The 24,068-nt window shown below is 47.6% G+C and overlaps 1 protein-coding gene across 16 annotated transcripts in view; it reads left to right on the forward strand.

Annotated features, from left to right (window-relative positions):
• LOC108351974 (uncharacterized) overlaps positions 1–23,551 on the forward strand; it is a 46,528-nt gene extending 22,977 nt beyond the window's left edge. For 3 of the 16 annotated variants that reach the window (XM_087568181.1, XM_087568179.1, XM_087568180.1), the window contains 3 exons: positions 19,143–19,224; positions 20,273–20,351; positions 20,435–23,551. In XM_087568181.1, the coding sequence (XP_087424307.1) occupies positions 20,320–20,351; positions 20,435–21,632 (1,230 nt within the window). In that variant the 5' untranslated portion in view covers positions 19,143–19,224; positions 20,273–20,319 and the 3' untranslated portion in view covers positions 21,633–23,551. Of the gene's footprint in view, positions 1–19,142; positions 19,225–20,272; positions 20,352–20,434 lie in introns of those variants that run through there. The other 13 variants (XM_087568176.1, XM_087568177.1, XM_087568178.1 and 10 more) reach the window with 7 other exon arrangements.
• Positions 23,552–24,068: the final 517 nt, after the last annotated feature.

Raw genomic sequence — 24,068 nt, forward strand, 5'->3', positions numbered from 1 at the left:
TTCTGCCACCTGAGGACAGAAAGATGATATTTCAGGTTCTTGTCCTCCAGAGCCCCAGTGACTCATGTCCTTACAGGGAGAGGAGAGGACACAGACACAGAGATAAAATGGAAGCCGTGGTCTCTGAAGTGCTCAGAGAGGCCTGGACCCGGGAGGTTGGAAGACACTCGCCCTGGAGTCTTGAGATGGAACATTGATTTGCCATGACCTGTTTCCAGAATCTAAAAATAGCTGCTGTTTAGTTCGTGGTAAATTGTTACCCAGCAGCCTCAGGTCAGGAATACAGCAGGGATCCAGCAGGAAGGCAAGGGGTGGACATTGAGGAGTCTGGGGTGGGCGGAGAGATACTGTGCTTAGAACATGGTTCCATCCAGCAGATCATACTCCCTGATGCCAGGCAGAGGCTGCTGCATAGGCTGAAACGCTCATAGATGGAATAGATGGGGGGGTAGATGTTGAAACTGGAGATAAACTCACTAAAGAGGAATGAGCGTATTGGTAATAGAGAGGAGAATGGGGTATACGGAATCCACCAATAAGACACAGTCCAGGGAGTAATCAGTATTAACACAGAGGGAAAGAACGCACAAGCTATGGGAACAGAATGTGAGTATGGGACCATTTCATGGACTTCTAATTTCTATCACTCAGTGTGCTGTGTGAGCTGAAAAGAGTTATTTAGCCCCTCTGGACCTCACATATACCATCTGTAGAAGGTATAAGAATATTTTTTGTTGTTGTTGTTGCTAGGAGTAAATAAAATCCCAGCACTAAGGGACCAAAAGCAGTCCCCAGCAGATAGAAAACAGAGACACATGTCAGATGTTAATATGGAGAAACAAAGGCAGAAGATATAACAGAAGAAAATTGCCAGGCTGCGGAAAGCCCAGATAAGCAATCATTAGTGGAGAATAGCAACACTGGTTATGAATTGAATTGAGAGAGAGAGAGAGAGAGAGAGAGAGAGAGAGAGAGAGAGAGAGAGAAATTGACTCAGATATACCCAGACTACATAGTTGCTAACAATGAAAATACATGCAAGTGGTGGGTTGGAGTGACTTCACGCTGCTGTTAATGGAACAAAACTGGTTAGGGACAAGGTTCAGGTTCAGAGTGTGACTCTGTTTGAAAAAGCCTTGGTTCTGGTGTCTCCTGATAGACAGGCCTTGACCAGCTTCCTTGAGGTGGTCCCTGGGCAGAGGAGTAGATTCCCTGTGAGCAAATGAGGTGACCCAGCTCTTGGTAGCTGTGTCACCTCATTTGATATTCAACAGCTGTCTGGCAAGTAGGTAAGAAATGTTTGCCGAAGCTCTGTTCATTTGCAGAGAAGGCTGGATGTCTAGCTCCCCAGGCTTCACATAGGCTTGAAGAACATAGAAGCAACCTTTCTCTGTTTCTGTTCACTGCACCTGCCTCATGCCTAATTCTCCTCTAGCTCAGACAGGGAATCAGTACTCTCTGGGGTGCAGCTTCAGGGTGCCGGGGGCCCAGAACTGTCCTTGTAACCAGGCAACACTGATAACTTTTAAGCTGGTTTGATTACCTGGAAAAAAGCAAACGTCCACCTTATTCTGTTTCTTGCATCATTGGCAGAAAGCATTGCTGTTGCCAGGCAACAGCTGGGTGCATATTACCCCCCAACCCCCAACCCCAGGCAGGAGGCAGTAGTGGTCTCTTTGCTGATGCAGCCTTGCTCATCCCTCCCTTTCACAGTCACTGACCTGTGTGACTGAGTGTGCCATGTCCTTGGCCCGGAGCCAAGTATGAGAGGCTGCAGGCTGGGTTAATGCCTCTTCCCGCACCATGAACTCCTGCCTCCCTGTTGGCACTGAAGCCTCCATCAGAGGTCCCTGGGGCAAGCAGGTTCCCTGAATTATGCATTTCTATTGACCTTGCTTAGCCTCTCTGGACTTTCCTTCATCGTGTGGAGTACTGTGGCCTGCTGACTGGAAAATGGCCTTAGGTGACAGAAGAGGGGACACTTGGCAGCCCAGATACCAATAACAGTGTGTGTGCGTGCATGTGTGCGTGCGTGTGTGTGAGTGTGCTTGTGTGTGTGTGTGTGTGTGTACATGCACTCACACCCATATGAATTGCAATGTTAATATCTGATATGCAGAATATCTGCTATGTGTCCCAGGGGTTGAGAGCCACAGGTTGAGAACAATGGCACTAGAACCTAGTCCCTTTCCTTTGGCCAGACTTTCCTTGTAGCAAGGGAACTTGGGAAAAGCTCTTAGCACTGGGCTCATGGGAGAAGATGAAGGGAGAAAGGAAAAGGAGGGAGAGGAGAGTGAGGAGGGATTGAAGTAAGAAAGGCAAGAAGTAGGAAGGGGGCAGAAGAGGAGGAGAATGGAGAGGACAAATGAGAAAGATGGGGAGAAGAAGGGGAGGAAGGGACATAGGACAGAGATGAGGGATATGAGAGGAAAAGGGAAGGAGGGAGAAGAGTGGAATAGAGGAGGGTGGAGAGTGTGAAGGTCATCTTTGCATATCTAGATAAGGTTGGCCTATAGGTGTGTCCATTGGGAATTGTCTCAATTGTTAGTTGATGTGGGAAGCCTAGCCATCTGTGGGTGGCATCATTCCCTAGGCAGGAGGTCCTAGACTGTATAGGAATAGAGAAATCAAGTTAAGCACAGGCGAACAAGTAATCATGCGTGCATCCATTTCTCTCTGTTCTGATGGGGGATGTGATATGGCCAGGATGTGAAGTTCTTACTACCTTAATTTCCCACAATGATCACCATACCTGGAACTGTGACCTGAATCGGTCTCTTTCTCCCCTAAGAAGAGAGGGGAGAGAGGGAGGCAAAATGTCATGATATGTGTGTGTACATGTGAGCATGTGCATGAGAGAAAGATATTGAAAGAGAGAGAGAAAGAGAGAGAGAGAGAGAGTGAGAGAGAGAGAGAGAGAGAGAGAGAGAGAGAGAGAGAGAGAGAGAGAGATTCTCCCCCAGAATCCCTGGAGTTCTGGCCTTGCCAGATCATTAGCTCTGGCCTCTGGAATGATGATATCTTCCTAGTGTTTTTTACATTGGTAGGCTGATTGATTGACTGATTGATTTAGTGGGTGAAGGACATGCCACAGCACATGTGCGATGGCCAGAGGACAACTTGTGGGAGTCTGTTTTTTCTTTTCATCTGAGGTATTTCATCCTTTGGTAGCAAGCACCCTTACTCACTGAGCTACCTTCCCACCTTCCAGTTGTTTGAAATGGTCAAGCAGCTTCAGGAGGCAAGAGCACCAGGAGCAGAACTGGATCCCTGGGCAGTGTTGCTTTATGGGTGCAGACTGACTGGGACGTGCCCTCCCTTAGAAGGTGTTGTGCACCCTTTTCTTCACAGTAAAAAAAAATCACAATAATTATAGGTTTCCACAAAGCTTCAAAATGATGTGAGATCCCATTCTGCCTCGGGTTCTCCAAAGGCTTGCCTGTAGCACAGAGCACTGTCCTAACTTAATACTGCATACCTGCCATCTCATGTCTACTTCTCACTGCTGGCTCCTGGTAGAGTCTGCTCCACAGAGAAGGAGCTCATCCATAGGTCTCCTCTGGTGTTCTTCAAGGCAAAGCCCCACCTTCTCTCCTGAACTTCCTAGAATCACTCCCTTGTATGTCCACCATGGCTGTTTCAAAGATGCCGCACACCTTCTAGCTTACGCTTCCCATTCCACAGTGTCCAAGTTTTCTTTCTTGTCTTAGACACTTTTCTAGTGCTGTGAAGAGACAAGTGACCAACACTACATAAAAGAAATCATTTGACTGGGGGCTTGTGTACAGTTTCAGAGGATTCATTCGTGACCACCGGGGTGGGGAGCCTGGTGGCAGGCAGGCATGGCACTGGAGGTGGTGGGAGTGAAATGGAAAGAGATGGAGTGAAGGAGATAGAGACATAGACTGGATGGATGGATGGATGGATGGATGGATGGATGGACAGACAGATACTAGGTCTGGCATGGGCTTTTGAAAGCTCACTGCTACCTCCTCCAGCAAGGCCATACCTCCTCGTCCTTTATAAAAAGTTTAGGGACCAAACAATCAAATATATGAGCCTCTGGTTTTGTTGTAAGCAGTTCACACAGTGGATGGATCAAATTTTAATCCATGACCCGAGCAAGGAAGGGCGTGTAGGATGTGCTTGCCAGGGCGCCTGTTTAGTTTGCACAGAGGACAGATCCTGGATCAAGCAGTGAGGATCTTTTGAGTGGGGAACTCGAATTTTACCACCGACCCCTTTTATTTCTCATAAAACCGTAACTTTCAAAGATATGGAAAAATAAAACCGAAAGTTAAACATTAATGAGTAAAATAGATATGTATGATAATTTGGGCCACAGCCTTTACAATGTTTCATTTATATAAATTTTCAACATTTTATACAGCATACAGCTGAATTCAAATGCATTCTGGAAGTTTTAAATTATTAAATCTCATCCATTTATATTTTTTTTGTGTTTGCAGATATGTTAACTTATTTTTGCCAAATTCGTTTTATATTTTTGTTCTGAAATTTCTTTTTATGCTCCAGTTTGACTGTATGTCTGACACGGGTGTCTCCTTCTCTACGTTTTTGAGTTATAGAAATACACAGTCCACTTCCTCTGGAAAGAATCCTCAGGATTTCACCGTGAACCTGACTCAGAAGCTAAACTTCACTTAAACACCTGAATGCCTCTCGTGGTTCCCAGGGTGTGGCACTTCCTTAAGCTTAACTGAACTTCAGTGGTGACCATGGTACTCAGCATCTTCTTCCTGTCCTTCACTCTGCTGGGACTTAGTACGATGGTTTCAAAGCTGCTCCTTGGCGTTTTCTGGCTACTCAGAACCTTTCTTTGTAATTGTCAGTCAGTCAGCCAGTCAGTCAGTCTGTCTGTCTATGTGTATGTGTGTTTTCAGATTCTTATGTATGTAGGTTTTATATGAGCAGCTGCAAGTGCACTGCATGGATGCTGTTCTTTGGGTACAGTCCACTAAGTTTTTGAAACCAGGTCTTCCTTTGCCCCAAATTTGCCCATGAGGCCCAGTGGTCTTCCTAGCACTATTTCCCCAGAGTTGGGATTACAAGTGCACACCACCACACCCAATGTTTAAAATATGAGTTCTGAGGGTCTAGACTCAGGTCTCAACATCGCTGACTGTGCCATCTCTCTAATCAGAAGTTGTCTTCCACTTTAAACAAACCTCTTCCTTTACGATCTCTTCCAGTGAGTCTTTGGTGGAAGCTGTCATGGCTTGCTCTAAAACTCGCATGCTCAGGACTTGTGGTCTGCTCAATGCATCCTGGACAAGCGCTGGGGAACAGCACTCCTAAAGGCTATCATGCTGGGGACACTGAGTCATCAAATACACCATAGAAGTTTTCAACAGAGATAGAATCCTTCCTCTCGGATGTCCTCATTATGCCTCAGAGGATAGCACAGAGGACACTTGGGCCAAGTGTCACCCTGCTAGGAATGTGCAGAAACTTTGGCTTGGCTTTTCTGCACCGTGGCTTCCTCGCATCCCTGCCTTGGTGCTTGGCTAGATATGTCGCACTTCAACAAGCTCCCTCTTCATCCTGCATTGTCCAAACCTGATCCTTCAGTTTCAGACACAACAAATTCTCTGCCAGACAAGTTTCAGTGCTTCACATGTGACAAGTCTAGGAGCCTAAAGCAGATTTTTAATGTTGTGTTGACCAAGGATATCCTGAAGGCTTACTGTCAAGAGGAAGTCTGGGAAGTTCTGGGTTCTACTTCTTACTCAGGAGGTCACGGAGTCTGGGACCTGTGGATGCCTGTGCATGTCTGTGTGAATCCAGTAAGCAGACCTTGTCGGTGCCTGTCTGGAGCCTGTGAATTCTTGTGTAGAGCCCATGGACATTGTGTGGAGACAAAATAGAGCCTGGGCAGAAGCCACGAAGTTCTGTGTGTAGCCTATGGAGACTCTGAGATTCCTCTGTGGAACCTTTGGGAATGTCTGTATGGAGCCTCACCTGTGCAGTGCATGTGTGGAGACTTGTGCATGCCCCCACACTGCCTGTATGGAGCCTGTGCAAAGCCTATATGGCACCTTTAGATATCTGTGGGGATATCTATGTGGATCTAATGAACGCCATTGTGGAACCCGTGGATGTGTGGGAGGAACCTATTTGAAGCCTGTAGAGAGTGTGTGGATGCCTGTGCGAAGCCCGTGTTGAGCCTGTGAGAGCCTGTGTGAAACCTATGGATACGTGTGTGGCGTCCGTGTGGAACCTATAGATGAGTGTGTGGAGCCTGTGTGGAGCCTCTAGGAGCCTGTGTGGAGCCTACATGAAGCTTGTGGCACATCTTTGTTCTGTAGGGTGTAGCAGCAGCCTCAACTCCTTTCCAGGGGGCAAGCCTGGGAGTCCTGGCAGGTCCATACGTTTTAACTCTCCCTCCTCTTGCCACAGCAGGCCTGCTCTTAATGCATCCAGCGGGAATATTTTTCATTATCTTCCCTCTCAATTTAATTAATCCACATCCCGTAATGAACCTTGAAATTTCAATTAAACACACCATTACCAATCAGTGCAGAGCTGGTCGTTGGTGGCTCCTTGCAGTGTGCTGGTGTTTTGTTCGGCTATACTGTTTTGTCTGCTCTGGCCTGGCATCACCCTGTCCCAGCACAGTATCCTTTCCTGAGGAAGCAGAAGGGCCTCCCTGAAGGTTCTTGCAGGACCGCCATTCTTGATCTCCGGGAGTCCCTTGTACAAGGCGAGTGAGATGCACTTTGCCACTTCTTCTCCTTAGCTGAGCTCCCGGGGGACTGGCAGCAGCTGGCAGGACTGGCCAGAGGGTGGTTCACCTCCAAAGTAGCCTGGTGCCGTGTGACAGAAGGTGGAAAGGCTCATACCCATAACTGAGGGTCCCTATGATGCTATGTGTGGGACTCAATTTCTTTTGGTGACAAGGCTTGCTTTTCAACTTTCTCTCTTACAAAGGCACCTGTTGATGCTGGCGTCAATTTTGACAGACAAGAGTTCTTGGAGCCCAGACTCTTGTTGTATGCACAGATGCTTTGCTTTCAAGCCATCGAGTAGTTTGGTTGTCCTTCCCAGTTCCCTGGAGGGTCTCAAGCCACTCAGTCTCCTATCTTGACCAGCATCTTTCTCTAGCTGCATTGGGTGTCCTGTGAACAGCCAATACTTTGTAGGGCATCCGCTCCTCTTCCCCTCATTCTGGAGGGGGACCCTCTAACTGCCTTTACTCCCCATTACAAGTGCTAATTCTCAATATGGCTCCTGTTCTAATATCCCATGGAAATGGGTCTGCTCAGACAGGAGACAAAGTCAGCCCATGGCTTGTCCTTGTAAGAAACCTCCACTTGGCTTCAGGGACAACATTGTGTTCCTGTGGTGGTTTGAATAAGAATGGCCCCCCCATAGGCTTATAGATTTGAATTCTTAGTTATCAGGGAGTGGCACCACTTAGAAGGATTAGAAGGTGTGGCCTTGTTGGAGGGAGTGTGTTACCGGCTTTGAAATTTCAGAACCCCAAGCCAGGCCTAGTGTCTCTTTTCCTATTGTCTGTGGATCAAGATGCAGAATTCCTAGCTATCTCTCCAGCACCATGCCATGCTTCCCACCATGATGACAATGGACTAAACCTCTGACCCTGTAAGCCAGCCCCAATCAAATGCTTTCCTTTATAAGAGTTGCAGAGGCCACACTGTCTCTTGACAGCAATAGAGCACTGAGTAAGGTACTCCTGGAGAGTACACCAAGGCTCAGGCAGGGCCTAAACCCTTTCTCCCAGCTCCTGCCCTGTCTGGAAGCTCTCTTCCCTACCTTGAGAAGGACAGATTTTTGCTTTCATGAGAAGGATACTCTCTAACTCTTCCTTGTCAAAACTCTGCCCTGAGTGGGCTTGTTGGGTGGGAAGACAGGAAAATGGTGGGGAGGGATGTGCTGAGTCTGTCCATTCTGTTCCACGTCAGCAGCCTGAAGACTGGCTTTGTCTCCTGATCTGTTGAGATTTTGATAAAGACAACCAGAGATACTGCATCTGTGAACAGTTTGTGGTTTCCTGAAGCTATGAACCCTGTTGACTACAGCGGCAGGTTTTATAACTACTGCTTGCTGGGTTGTCTTGATCCTATGACAAGTTTGCCTATTCACTGCTATACTGCTGCTAACATGTCCGAGATGGTCCTACATGAGGTCATAGGTCATAGGTCATGGTCTTAGGTCTACACGAGGGCCACAGGGGATGCTGGGCTCCACGCCTCCCACCTCCCTCTCCCAGAGACCTGCTGCTTACTATTCATCAAGATTGTATTTTATAGTCCAGTTTCCCTGTCCCTGGTCTAGATGCACTGTGGCGCTCCCCTTGAGTAGGGCAAGCTCAGGCTGGCTATTCGCAAATGCATCCTCTTGACTCTTTATCATCCTGTCCTGCTGGCCTCTTTTGAAGTTTTCCCTCTGTGACCCATCACATAAAGGACCCCATCTCAGGTTCTGATGCTAGGAGCCCCCATCTGGACCTGCAGTGAAGACTGGTGAATGAGGTGACTCTTGTGTCTGGACAGAAGCTGTCCCACAAGGACTAAGCATCTTCATGTGGGAAGTTGCATCCTACATGGCAGTCAATGGTGGCTGGCAGAGGTTTGCTGCTATGGCACTGAGCAATGATATAAATGATCAATACAAAGAAGGGCATAGGTATGTGCCAATAAATCTTTATTCAAAACATGGTACCCGGTCCCAGGCAATCAGTGAGCAGCCAGTGTGGCATAGTTGCATGTTGGGTTATGTTCCCCTGATCCTAGTGTCCTCAGGTGTGCCCATCTACTGTCATGGTGCCATTCACTTGGAGAGAACAGTTTCTGTCAGTATTCTATAGGCTAATTTTTTTCTGTCAAAGTACAGGCCTGTAGTTACAGTAGAAATAAAATACGTCAGGAATTAGCATGTTTGGGGAAACCGTTACCGAGAACACATGCCCAGAACTTTAAAATGGTGAAATCAGAATCCAAGCGCATGTTTAGAGATTAGCTTCTCTGAGTGTATTGGAAGCAACATCATGGGCTTCTGAACGGCCTTTTAGCAATGAGAACCCAGACAGAATAGACACTAGCATCACTCTGACCCTAATCCCTGCAGTTTCAAGGATAGGGGAGGCAGAGGGGCAACACCTTACACACTTACACAAGATAAATTTTAGGGACTGCATTATAGGACTTGCTGTCTTTTAAGCAAATTTAAAACTTCGTCATTGCTTAATTGTTACATGTTTATAATATTACATGTTTACATTGTTACATGTTTCCACTGTTACATGTTTGCATTATTACATGTTTCCACTGTTACATGTTTAAGAGGTTGAATTTCAAAATGAGATGTCAACTTTTCTACCTCATTCCAGGAGCCCAAACCATCTCTGTTCACATCAATGACATGCAAGTCATGTCCCTCCATGCATGTGAGTCACTTTGTCCTAGTGAATTTGAAGAAAGGGAATGCATGTTGGAGAAGGACAAGGCTGCAGAGAGCCAAACCCTGCCCATCTCGGTGGAGTGGATGCTCTATGACATCAAATCCCATGGAGTCATATCCTGGGATGTCATAGCTTCAGGAATCCTCTTGGGTCACAGGTACAGTTTAGTAGCCTGAGTTCTTGTAGCCGAGAAGCAGAGGTGGGGGGGAGAAAGGGGGGGAAGCTTTAAACCTAGAAGCTCACTTCCAGCAATGCTTACCCTCTTAAATATTCTACAACCTTCCAGAACAGTGGGACCACAAGTATTCAAAGACACAAGGAACTTATAGTTGACAGCATTCAAACCAAATGCTTCACGCAGGGAGAGGTCTTCAGGAAGTCCACTGTGCCAGGGTCAGGATGAGCGACAAGGGACAAGGAGGTAAAGGTTACAGATCCAATCTGTGATGACTAGGGTGTCTACTTTAGTCCAGTGGCAGAGAACCATCTTGTGTTCTACATCCCTTTGGTGTTTTATGCTGTCTCCGGCTCAGTCTTGGGTAATTTGAGTTACATAGCTTCCAGGTCCCTCTACCCACTTCCACCCCTCCCCATCAGGGTGAAATCTATGAGACCAGGGAGGGCTTCTTTTCCTTCACAATTTCAGTTCTCAACTTATACTCAGCAAAACACACTGATTCTGGCTCAGCGTCTCAGTCAGCTGGCTCCAGAGTCATCCAGAGACAAGGGATAGTGAAGGAAAGACACTCATGTTGTAGTGGCCAGGAAGCAGAGAGAGCAGAGAGGAAGTGCCTGGGACATTATGTAGTGACTCACCAAAGGTACACTTCTAGTGATCTGCTTCCTCTGTCTGGCCCCACTTCCTAATAGCGTGCTCACCTGTGATAGGCTAATTGTCGATCAGAGTCCTTGTGAACCTATCATTTCTCAGTAGTGCCATGAGCTAGGGAATCACACCTTTCATCCACAAGGATTTTGGGTGACTCTTCAAATCCAACCCATAGCAGTAAGTTGAAGCTTATCCTTGCTGATATCCAATGTCCTGGGAGGTGCTGGGGGGGGGGAGTCCTGGCTACTGGGCTTCCAGCACTTGTGTTTGTCTGCTCGTGAAGAGACTCCTTTCTGCCTCCTCCCTTCTCACTCTTTAGAATACAACATTCCTGCTTCCCTGGGACTTCCCAAACGCGTCCCCAGACACAAAATGTTAGCAAACCTTGCCAGAAGCAAAAAGGACAACCCAAGGGAGAAGACCCTACATAGTCTTGCCTCACCATGCAATAGGCCAAGTCCCTGTGAAGTGGATGCTGGCATCAACTCAGCCCCACTCTCCCCTCTGCTGTCTTGATAGCCATTGTGAGCTTCTGCTCCCAGTCTCCTGCATCTCTAAGAGCCAGGGGAAGGGGTGGAAAGCTACGCATCTATATGATTGTTATCTTCCTCCGTTACATTGGATCTGCAAGATGATGCTATCCATGGTCAGAAACGCAGGACTGAGTCACCTCTAGGGAAGTTTTGTAGTCACCAACATCTCCAGGATCCCCAGTGGCTCCTGTGCACCTGTCCCAGGCTGGAAGATCTCACAATCTTCCTCAGTTACTCTTAACCACATACATGGCCAACGAAGGAGCCAGAAGCCATGATTAGGGATGGAGAGTCATGAACACAGAGCAAGAAGCACCCAGGCCTCGGAGCGCATTGCAAGGAAGGGGTGTCAGGCTAAGTGTGAGACTTCATCTTCATGCTGTAGGATTTGCCCTACTTCTAGTTCCTATTGCTATGGCCTCTGTGTTTTGTTTTCCTCAGTATTTGTATGTTAAATGCCCCCGCCCCCCTCACACACATGCGCGCGCGCACACACACACACACACACACACACACACATTTGGATATGAATTGGTGCAGGATGGACAGAGGTGCCCGAGGGACAGACAGACAGGTGAGCAGGAGGGAGCTGGTATCAGTCTATGCGTGGGATAAGCCTCCCACCTGCTTTCACTTATGTGCCTCTACAAATCGTGAGGTCAGTCTCTCATGGTACACGATTAAGTAATGAGGGTGACGCTTGGGCCTGCCAGGTGGCTTCAGGAGGCAGGCTACGATATGCCAGGGGATTTATTGGGTGCGCATGGCATTTGCTGACCATATAGACAAAATTTGGAGCAGGGTGAATGGAGCGCCATCTAGATCAGTGGTCGTGACTCCTTTGGGGTTGGATGTCAAATGACCCTTTCCCAGGGGTCACCTAAGACCATCTGCTTATCAGACATTTACATTATGATTCATAACAGTAGCAAAAATTACACTTAAGAAGTAGCAACAAAAGTAATTTTATGGTTGGGTTCACCACCACCTAAGGAACATTAAGGGCTCGCTGTGATAGGAAGGTCGAGAACTAAAGCCTTCGAGTCCCCAGACTCAGAGATGTGAGGTTTTCTTGCTATTCCCTTGTCCTGCCTCCACCGCAAGGCATGGGGCCCGAGCTCCCGCTGCTATTTGGCCTTTCCTGTGGACAGATCTCTGTCCTCTCCTGCCTTTGGTGGTACCTGTCATGAAATAGACCACAGCAACTAAGCTCTGGCTGTTGCTGGCTGTCTCCATGCTCTTAGCTAAATCTAGTAGGTTCTGGTAGGTGCACACTGGAAGAAGACAGGTGCCGTTGTTGTCCTCCCTCTTCACCTTACCCAGAGGGCTGGGGGTCGAAGACAAGAAATAGACATGTGTGACACTGGCATTCTAACTTAGGGAAACAGATAACACGGCCGTTGACCTTGACAAGGCAGTGAGGCTGGAGCGGCCTGCCACTTCCTACAGCTGCTTCACAGGCATGCTGTGGTGAATCCAGTCCTGTCTGGATTCTGAGGTGCAGGATTATTTCCCATCTTCTTGCTGTTCCCCTGCATTAGGAGCAGACGGTTGGGAAGAGACATGGAAACAACTTAGTAACAGGTAGACTGTGACTCCTGTAATCCTCAAGGCAGATGACCAGGCTGGGAGCTGAACAGAAAGGTGGGGTCCATGCATCTGTGATTGGACAGGTGTCCCCACTGCCCTCCTCCTGGAGCCTCCTTTCTGCAAGAAGTGCACCCCTGTGTTCCTTTGCTGCAAGCCAAGGATTGAAGAAAGCTCTGGGAACAGGAGGGTCTATTGGGTACTGCACCAGGACACTGTGCAAAGGGCTGACACATTCGGAACGTTCTAAGATTCGTGCTTGAATCTGTGAGAGAGATCACAGGGGCTGTGGTGGCAGAGGAGCAGGAACCATTCCCTGGTACGACATGGATTCTAGAAGACCTGGGAGTGGGAGAGAGAGAAGATGGAGACAGAGAGTCATGTTGGGAGTCAGGGCAATAGGTTGACTTTCAAGAAGTCAGCAGTGGATGCACCTGCTTGGAAGCAGGTGTTAGCTCTCGGCCGCTGGTGTGGTGCTAGCATCCCAAGATGCACAGCCCTGCTCTTCGTAGCAGTTGTCCATAGCTTCTGTTTGCTCAGACCCAGATGCACAAGCTCAGCAAGGACTATAAAAATATCAGAGTTAAAATAGCAAGAGTTAATGCCCTTTCGGAGGCTGCAAACAGCACAATGAGCCCTCTTATTAAAAAAGTGAGCAATGGGGGGGGGGTGGGGGCCCACCCCTTCAGAGAGTGGGGCGGCAGATTTCAGAATTAAAATACTGTGGACCAGCCCATTACTAGACCAACAGGTGAGATTAATAGATAGGGTGGTCCATAAGAAATCCAGTAACCTTAATAATTTAGTCCATTATTAAGGTGATATTTCAAATCAGCAGCCCAAAGATGGATTGTTCAATAAGCGTCTCTGTGACGTTTACCTCAGGCTTTGGAAAGAAAAATGAAGTTAGAGTCGTGGTTTACATCTCATACCTGATGGGTTAATGCTCCAGCTATAAATATTTAATGTCCACATAATCACGAGAGCACAGAGAAACTTGTGAGAATTTAACTGATGCAACAACCACAAAAAGGAAGAGCTGTAGAGCTGACAACATGAAGGTCTTCACAGACAGCGTCCCCGGCGGGTGGGCTCTGGAGAAGCAGCCTCTGGTGGGGTAATGGGCTAGAGCGCGGGGGCGGAGAGTGGCTGGAGCCCACTTTGCGAGAGGAGAATACACACGGGAACTGAGCAAAGCTCCTCACGAGTGTCCTAGATTTGAGCAGGGCCCAGATTCAAGTCCCTCCACCACACCGGTCATCAGACGAATTAGGAAGCATTCGAGGCCCTGAGGAAGCGATTGGAGTGGTTCCTGCCAAGAACTGAAGGCAAGTGGCTCCCTGCCAGGGTCCTTCAGCTCAGATGGGCCTCAGGGGAGCATCCGCCACCAACACTGACTGAGTTCAGTGTCAGAAGACTGCAGAAAAGCTGGGGGTGGCTCCCCCAAGATGCACCAGGTAAAGAAATAAACTTTTGATAGATGGCATTATTAAAAACAGATATGATGAATCCACCTGAGAAATGGAGTATCCATCTTATACAATATGAGCAACAGGTGGGAACAGGCGTCCGTGAAGGGAGAGGCTGGGTGGAGCCTAAAGAAGGAGATGGAACCTCTCTCTGGCCTCCTCAGCCAGGACAAGGGCTGTTGTCATTTGGTGACGCAGGCAGACTGTTCTTGAATGACACTTGGAGATGAATAGGGATTTAATAGACCTGGAGTTGATTTTTGGCACATCAACCTTATCCTCAGTAAATTTACCAAACTCACCTGTTACAACAGTTATCTTGAAATTATTTTAGGTTTATAAGTATGTACGTTTTTAATTTTCCGCAGACCACATGGGTTCATATTTCTCTTAATGGTTTCTGGCTTTCATAATGGGCTTAAAAAGCCCTTCCTTACACCGAGATTATTTAAAAAGAAGTCTCTCTTTTCCTAATGGAGCCTTTTATGGCTTTATAATATAATATGCAAGTTCATAAAGCCTGCCCTCTTTTTCAAAGGGTTTCGTACAGTTTTAATGTGTTCACTTTTCTGCCTAAATAAATGACTTATTTTGACAGTGTAAAAAATCCTCCTGGAATCTCTATTAGCACCGCAGTAAATTTTATTTAAGCGTTGCTGTCAGTTTCATACCGTTCGCATTTACCGTCCGTGCGTGTTTTGCCTTTACTGTGGTCTTCAGTTCATTTATCTTAACATGTGGTTTTTGAAGAAGTAGAGCAGTTAGACAAAACAAGGCAAGCAGATGCCGGTCCGTATCGACTCCAGAGAGGGGCTCCTGGGGCTCATCACTCTGTCCGCTCACTCAGCTCTGCCTTTGAAAATCTCCCACGTGGAACTTAAAAGACTCGGTCTACAGCTGCCCTCGCCTTTCCCCGTGGACCCTGAGTCGCCGCGAAAGGCCTGTCTCTGCTCGCCGCCACTGTGGATAGGATTGTTCCGATCGTGTGCTTCGTATGGCTGCCCTGTCTTTATGAGCCATAAAGCAGGAAAGTTGACGGTAGCCCTCGCTGCTCATTGATTTGTATAAATGGAAGCAGGGATTCTTGAGTGGTCTTCAATAATTCATGCTTTTATAAACATGGAAATCCACTCCAGAGCGTCTCCAGGAGACGCTGCACTTCAGGGGGAGTGACATCTCTGGGGACTTGAGCAGTTCTGCTGTCCTTGGGCTGAGCATGGAGCAGAGACATGAACATACTCTTGTTGTACACACAACCTCATGTTCTGCCTCTTGACAGGGGGCAGCACTGTGTGTCCTGGGATGAAAAAAGTTGTCTTGAGTCACACATAGACACCCCATTTGGACCCTGGAAGTGTAATTGTTCAGAGCCACTACTCTGGACTCAGGGAGGCCAAGGACACCCCAGTTGTGTCCTGATTCTGAGGATATCAACACCGTCTGTTGTGCTGCCTCTGAATTCCTTTGAACCGTGTCTCTGCCCCATGCCCCATAAGTCTCTGAGGCCAGAGACCTTGATGGTGTCCCTAGAGGAGTAAACTGCATGTGCTATGGAATATTTTCAAGTCATTCATGCACTGTGTGGTCTTAGATGAGAGGATATAATGTTCAGGCCCATAGTTTTGCTATATTGAGGATTTCTGTACTAAATCCACCTCACAGAACATTCATGAGATGACATGCAACAGACTTGTGCAGAATGTGTGTGTGTGTGTGTGTGTGTGTGTGTGTGTATGCGTGCGCGTGCGTGTGAGTGCACTGTGGGATGTGTGTGTGTGTCCAGGGTGGAAGTGTGTGTGTGCATGTGCACTGTGGGGATTATGAGTGTGTGTGCTGCATGTGTGTGTGCTATGTACATGTGTGCTGCGCATGTGTGTGGTGGGGGTGGTGTCTGCATGCACACTGTGGGGATTATACGTGTGTGTACCTGTGTGTGTGTGTGTGTGTGTGTGCTGTACAAATTCTGTTTTTGTGAACTGTGAACAGTGTATGTATGTGCATCATGGGAACCGTATGTGTGTACACTGTGGTGATTGTGTGTATGTGTGTATACTATGAGGATTTGCTTTGATGCTGTGGGGAAGCGTTGCTTGTCCTGTGACTGTCAGGAGAGTACTGAGGAAGGGAGGTGGTGTACTGTCAGGAGAATACTGAGGAGGGGAGGTGGTGTACTGTCAGGAGAAGAGTACTGAGGAGGGGAAGTGGTGTACTGTCAGGAGAATACTGAGGAGGGGAGGTGGTGTACTGTCAGGAGAATACTGAGGAGGGGAGGTGGTGTACTGTCAGGAGAAGAGTACTGAGGAGGGGAGGTGGTGTACTGTCAGGAGAAGAGTACTGAGGAGGGGAGGTGGTGTACTTTTCTTCATTCCTCAGTCAGGCCTGCAGCTGTAAGGCTTCAAATTATGACCCAAAGAAGGGAGGGTCAACATCTGACCACCTCCGGCTCCTGTGTCCCATATCCTCTAAGAAATCATTCCTAGAGTTGTATGCCTTCTCTGTATGACATCTCTGTGTCCCCCAGTTCCCCTGGTTTCTCTAACATGTCACCAGAACACAAAAGCCACATTTTAAGGTAGCTCCAGATTCTGAGGCTGGAAATTCCAGAGTCCAGACTGCAACTGTCAGTGCCTCTGTAGGAGGCCGGTGTGGGAAGGGTTGGGATGGAAGGCTGAGATGACGGAGTCTGGTCTCTGGTTCAACCAAGGGTTGCCTAACACTTGTGCTGAGCGTGCTTGCCAGGGGTGCTGGCTGGTGCCATCCATGAGTCCAGGAAGAAACCCAGGATGGACAGACATGACGCTTCTTCTTCTGATAATATTTTGGAGAATCCATAAGTTAGAGCCAGAGGGAGGTCTTACAGAGGAGTCATACAGCCTTGGGATTGATCCGCCATTTTAAAGGATTGTGGGACACAGGAGCAGGACGTGGTAAATTAAGACCTTTCTTTGCATCTGGGGATGTTCGTCTCATAATTCGAAGCCATTTTTATTTTTAGACTTAACACACTTCTACACCGGGGTAAATGCCGGCTGGAGCCAAACAGTTGCAGTGTCTCATATAGTTCTCTGTTTTTTGCACTAAAAAAAAATTCTAATAAAAATTGCTGTGTAATACTTTTATGACTTTTTGTATGTATGCTTGCATTGAAAATTTAAAATGGAGTTCTTAAGTTACAAACCTTCTTTGGGACACCCGGCTGTAATCCCGACACAAGTTTTTCTTAGTCTGTCATCTTCTCTTAATTTTATCAGTTCCTTTGAAGTTTAGACGGTGCTCGGTTTAAGTCAGCCATTATTTCTCTTACATGAGTTTTGGATTTCATCTGCTGGTTAGGAGGCCTGTCCTAGTCAAGCAGCTAAAAACCGACTTCTTTTATTTTCTTCTGCTAGTCTTATAATTTAAAAGGTGGATATTTTCCATATAGGGGGTTTGTTTTTGAGCCTGCTTTGGATGCAAATCTAAGCTTTACTCGTTTCCTGGCGTGTTCTTGAGAGTCCTCCATATCTACTTGAAGCCCCCATTCATAGCTAGATGTTCTGCACTGCACGCAATCGACTGCCCTATCTTATCACTGTACTCTGCGCTCTCAGCCAGTGTCTAATTGTTTTGATGAATATCGCTGTACACTTTGATTTATGCACAGTAGCGAATTCCCCATGATTTTCTGCATTTTCTTGGCAACATCTCTCTATTTATGATTCTGCCAGCACTGGAGCCAGCTTTCCAAGTGGAACCCTCTTACTCTCTTTGAGCTGACTGAATGTAGCGTACAGCCTGGTGGGGATTTCATGTCTCTTTACCTATTCAACTCTCGCACCCACAAACAAAATGTGTCTCTGTTTAAACTGACCCCGTCTCCGTGTATTGCCTGAGAGACTTTCATGATTTTTCTATATTTAGACAATTCCTGCCTCTCACTACATGTGTTTCCAGGGTTTGTTTTTTTCTCCAAGTTAAGTCAAACCTCTTTGTAACATCGTGCACTGTTTGTGGAGAGCTTTGCCCCTGTACGCGCTGAATGCTTGGCTCAGGGCTTACTTGCGCGGCACCATGTGTTGTGTACGACATGGTCTATAGTCTCGTTTTTGTAAAAATCTGCCAGTTGTGTTGGACTATAGTTCTCAGCAATAACCTTATTTAATGTTATTCACTTCTTCAAGAGCCCTGTCTACAAACATAGACACATTCTGACACCCTGACTCTTCGAGTCTCAACACAGAGATTTTAGCGGGCACAGCTCGGCCTAGGACAGGCTGGATGGAGCCCTCTCAATGGCTCTGCTTAACGGTGTGTGAACAGCAGGTTAATATGGTGACTACCCCAGGTCAAATGTAATGAGGTCAGGTAGTGTTGGGCCGAGGCTTCTGAAATCAGCCGTCAATATAGTCATTTACTCCTTTTAAGTGGATTTTCTCTGGTATTTTGTCCCAGCAGTAGGAAACTGACTAGCAAACACGCCTGCTAAGGAAAATGTATTTTCAAAAACGTTATAAATGAGGCTAAAGAGAGACTGCAGCCAGAGCACGATGGGATAGGTTCCCAAGAACAAGTTGGCGTTTCTGAGCGATCGCAGTATCGCTGAAGTGAGCGTGAACTGAGTAGAAATTCAAATGGTGCCTGTCCCTAGAAGAGAGGATCCAGACCCCAGGTGTGATGGTTTGTATCCGCTTGACCCAGGGAGTGGCACTCTTAGGTGTGGCCCTGTTAGAGTAGGTGTGGCCTTCTTGGAGTAGGTGTGTCACTGTGGGCGTGGGCTTTAAGGCCCTCCTCTTAACTGCCTGGAAGCCAGCATTCTGCTTAGCAGCCTTCAGATGAAGATGTAGAACTCTCAGCTCCTCCTGCACCATGCCTGTCTGGATGCTGCCATGCTCCTGCCTTGATGATGATGGACTGAACCTGAACCTGTAAGCCAGCCCTGATTAAATGTTGTCCTTAGAGTTACCTTGGTCATGGTGTCTGTTCACAGCAGTAAAACACTAAGACACCAGGACATCCGCCAATGGCACATCCTGCCTGGAAGTCTCAGCTCTGCACTCTCTCTCCATTGGCCGTGGCCGCCAGCTCTTCAATGCTTTTCACTCCAGCATTACCATCTGTTGGTTTTTGCAGCAGTGACATAAATGCTTCTTCAGCAGTGCTCACGCTGCTTGTAGGAGACCCTTTCCTTAAAGCATCTGGCAGATTCTAGATGCATACTATGTCTAAGGCTGACCTGCAGTCCACTGATTCGTCTTTAAAGTTGCAGCTCCATTAGCCTCTAAAATACTTTTCTTTTAAAGCATCATAGTTGTCCATGAAGGCGTCGTGATTCCTGCATCCTCCACATTCTGGGAACTGGTGAGAATCAGGGTGTCTTAGCAGGCAAGTCTGTCCTTCCTCATATACGATATCGGTGACTCCCAGACTCCCAGCTGTGGTGGGCTGAGCTGTACAGACTCTATGACATGGTGGGCTTTGCCGAGCTGCTTCCGATGCCATGCACTCTCTTGTAGTTAATTAGTTTGACTTCAGCACGTGCTCTTTAACCTGTGCTTGTTGGTGAATGGTGTGCAGATGCTGGTGCTAGAGCCAGTAAGGGCAGAGAATGGGGCTGAGCAGGTAATGTGATGGTGACAGGAACATGCTATCCTTCTCCCCGCATCACTCCATCTCCAGGCAGGGCCTTGGGTTGGAAGAAGAAAGAATTGCTGCATGCACTAGGGGCCATTGGGCTATGAAGGCCCTGGGGCTTGCTTGCTAAGAGCCTGCATCCTGTAACACAGCCTTCCTGTCCTTCCTGGTCCCAGAGGGACCTGCTGCTCTGCACCTCTCCTCTAGTGTTGGTGGTGATGTAAAGATGGGCCTGGGTAACAATGGAGGCAAAGGCATCTCTGCTCCCTGTCTCTTGGTACTGTTACTTTTGGAGCATAGGAACTGCCCAGCCTAAGGGGGTGGGGAGTTGAATAGCAGTGTCCCTGCTCATTTTACTTCTGTGACCTCCACAGTAGGAAAAGCAAAGCCTGTCCTGTTCGCTGCCCAGAAGATGGGTTTCCCCGGGACACTTATCTAGTCTCTGGAGGAGTGAGTTATGTCTCCTGTTTTGATAATAAAATACCCAGACACAAAGCAATTTTAGGGGCCTAGGGAAATGGCTCAGTGGTTAAGTGTATTTGCCACTCTTCCTTAGAGGATCCAAGTTCAATTCCCAGCTCCCATACCAGCAAGTTCATAACCACCTAGAACTCTAGCTCCAGGGTGTTCTCTTCTGGGGTTTTCAAGCAAAGACACACAGGCGTGTGCATGTACACACACACACACACACACACACACACACACACAGATGTAAATTAATACAAATAAACAGCAATAAATATTTCAAAGCAACTTAAATCCAAATTTGATGGCACTTGCTTTTAATCCCAACATGCAGGAAGCATTGGCATGTGGATCTGAGAGTTTGAGGTCAACCTGGTCTACATGGCAAGTTCCAGGTCATCCAAGACTACATGGTGAGTCCCTGTCACAAACAAAAAACAAAAATAAATAAATAAGTACATAAAAAGCAACTTCAGAGGTTTATTTTGATTCTCAGTTTAAGGGTACAGTCTGGCAAGCAGGCAAGACTTGGTGGCAGAAACTGGAAATACCTGATCACACTGCACCTGCAGGGAAGGAGACACCTGATCACACTGCAGCTGCAGGAAAGGAGACACCTGATCACACTGCACCTGCAGGGAAAGAGACACCTGATCACACTGCACCTGCAGGGAAAGAGACACCTGATCACGGTGCACCTGCAGAGAAGGAGACACCTGATCACACTGCACCTGCAGGGAAAGAGACACCTGATCACGGTGCACCTGCAGAGAAGGAGACACCTGATCACACTGCAGCTGCAGGAAAGGAGACACCTGATCATACTGCACCTGCAGGGAAAGAGACACCTGATCACACTGCACCTGCAGAGAAGGAGACACCTGATCACACTGCACCTGCAGGGAAAGAGACACCTGATCACGGTGCACCTGCAGAGAAGGAGACACCTGATCACACTGCAGCTGCAGGGAATGAGACACCTGATCACACTGCACCTGCAGAGAAGGAGACACCTGATCACACTGCAGCTGCAGGAAAGGAGACACCTGATCACACTGCACCTGCAGAGAAGGAGACACCTGATCACACTGCAGCTGCAGGGAATGAGACACCTGATCACACTGCACCTGCAGAGAAGGAGACACCTGATCACACTGCAGCTGCAGGAAAGGAGACACCTGATCACACTGCAGCTGCAGGAAAGGAGACACCTGATCACACTGCAGCTGCAGGAAAGGAGACACCTGATCACGGTGCACCTGCAGAAAAGGAGACACCTGATCACACTGCACCTGCAGGAAAGGAATCACCTGATCACACTGCACCTGCAGAGAAGGAGACACCTGATCACACTGCACCTGCAGGGAATGAGACACCTGATCACACTGCACCTGCAGAGAAGGAGACACCTGATCACACTGCAGCTGCAGGAAAGGAGACACCTGATCACACTGCAGCTGCAGGAAAGGAGACACCTAATCACACTGCAGCTGCAGGAAAGGAGACACCTGATCACACTGCAGCTGCAGGGAAAGAGACACCTGATCACGGTGCACCTGCAGAAAAGGAGACACCTGATCACACTGCACCTGCAGGAAAGGAATCACCTGATCACACTGCACCTGCAGAGAAGGAGACACCTGATCACACTGCACCTGCAGGGAAGAAGCAGAGTGGCAGATGCTTGTACTTAGCTTGCTCTTTCCTTTGTATTCCATTCATAACTCCAGATCATAGAAAGCTGCTGCTACAGTTAAGGTAGGTTTTGTCGTGCCAATGAACCCAGCCTGTTAATAAATAACTCCTCCTTACAGGAATGCCCAGGGCTAACAACTCTCTGTAACTCCTCACAGATGTTCCCCATACATGGTGGTTCCTGAGTTCCCACAGGGATCCCTCAGGTCCCAGCTATGGCTTCCTGACATCGCACCTGGAGCTTTTAGGAGTCACACCCGTAGATCCCAAGATCTACCTGCAGTTCTTGGGGTCCCTCCTACCACCTCTGAGGTCTTATCTAGGGTTTACTTAGGCCCTACCAATAGTTCTAGGGCTCCCACCTGTGGTTCCCCAGAGCTCCCCTAAAATTTTCTGGCTTCTAGACTTGGAAGGTGAATTACCAGAAGCCAGAGCCCTGCCAAGGTCCCCTCTCCCTTCAGCGTCTCATGTCCACTCTGCATGTGGCCATTGAAAGCAAAGGCACTCACTGACTGTTGTTAGGTGAAGCAAGCCATAGAGCGGGAATGGGATGATTCTCCTGAGTAGTGCATTTGCCCCACAGTCGATGAACTGAATTACTAGAGCCATCTGTTTAGAGCAATCGATCCTCCCAATGACCTATAAGCAATGGACCAAGAATTCCTTGGCTATCTCAGAACTGGTAACCGGAGTAAAGGGAAGCAAAAAGAGCTGAACTCCACGCAAGACGGTTCTCATACCCTTGATGCTGTCTAGCACCAAATCAAGGTCACCGATTCATCTAAAGAATCCCAAAGGGCACTTGACCTCAATTTTTATAATTTTCTCACTGAAATGCAAGAGAAACTTCCTTGCTGTTCTCTTATTCCCCCTTTGTTACTCCGAAAAAGTTGAAGTTGAGATGGCAATTCTCTCTGGAATTTAATATCTGTTCTCAACTATCCTGTTTAATTGCTAACCAATTCTTTAGAAAATTGAATCACTATATTACACTGTGTTTATGCACTGATGGCCTGGGAAGGGTTGGCAGGGACCTCCGCCAAAGTTAACAGCGGCTGTGTTTCAAGCTGTGAGCGGTTTATTAGAAAATTTCATGCCGGAATTTTCCTTCACTTTAATTTCTTTGGCTTTTTAAATTTTTAAGTTGAAGCCCCATGTTGGGTGTAAGCGTGTTAAAGCTGGGACCGCAGTGTGAAACCCTCGCCACCTGCCTTATAGTTGCTGTTACTTGAAAGCCTATTAAACAAGGTCCGAGAGCATCATGGGGAGGGCTTGCAGATAGAAGAGTATTAAGGAGCTGCCCGACACCACCATAGCCCTGTTCCACACCTGTGGGTGCTTGGGTCAGGGAGTGGCCACTGGCCACCTCCACCTTGGGACCCAGATCTGTCTATGAGAAAATGCCTCATATCTGAGAGGCTTTGATGTTCATGGTCTAGGAGTCTTTCTAAAGTTAGATACTCGCAGGAGAGTATACAGCAAGGCAAGAAGAGGTGGCATAGGCTAGACCCTGGTTTTCCCCTAGTTCCCAGCTGACACTGGGCAATTGGATTTTCCTGCTGTTCAGCTAACAACATCTGATGGTGTGTGCTGGTCACCTTAAAGCAAACCAGAGGCACTTGCAAAGAGGAAGCCTTAAAAGAGAAGACGTCTCCATCAGATTGGCCTGTAGGTAGGTCTGGGCCAGGCATTTCTTGATTAATGATGGATGTAGGAGAGCCCAGCTCACTGTCAGCGCTGCCACACCTGGGCAAGGTGGTCTCGATTTATATAAAACCAAATGAGTTAGCCAGGGGACTAAGCGGGTAAGCTTAGTGACCCCTCCATGGTCTCTCCTTCAGTTCATGCCTCCAGGTTCTTGACTTCCCTTCATAGTGAATTATAAACTCTGAACTGAAATAAACCCTTTCTTTACCAAGTTGGTTTTGGTTGTGATGTTTATCACAGGCTCTCTGCCCGTGTCTCCTTTCCTGGACAACACAATGCCCTGCTATGTCACTAAGGTTGCACCTTCCCAAGGTGTCTTGGAAACGTATTTACATCTGTTCTAGAGAACCTCCATGTGCACTTTAATACCATCCAATGAATTGCCATAAAGGAACATTATTCTTTATATATGTCTTTCTGATCTTAATGAGGACCAAGGCTGTTACGCCTGATGCTTCGGGGAAAGAGTGCTCAAAGCAGCTGCTTAAAAGGCCTTCCTTGAGAAAATTGTCTTGAAATGTAGCCTTTAAAAAACCTTTTACTGAAGTAATTTAATGGAGAAAAAAAGTACATGTGTCTTAAGTGGGCAGTTGGCTGGACTTTTGTAGATGGAACACAGTCAGAAGAGCAACTATCCTCTAAGAGGGGATGTGGTAAGTTGAGGGCTCTAAGGCTGATGTGGCGGTCTGAGAATTGAAGCTTCAGCCACAGCTGAACTTGTTTGGGCC

The sequence above is a fragment of the Rattus norvegicus genome, chromosome 9 (assembly GCF_021556685.1).
Source record: "Rattus norvegicus strain SHRSP/BbbUtx chromosome 9, alternate assembly SHRSP_T2T, whole genome shotgun sequence".
NCBI classification, from domain to species: Eukaryota; Metazoa; Chordata; class Mammalia; order Rodentia; family Muridae; genus Rattus; species Rattus norvegicus.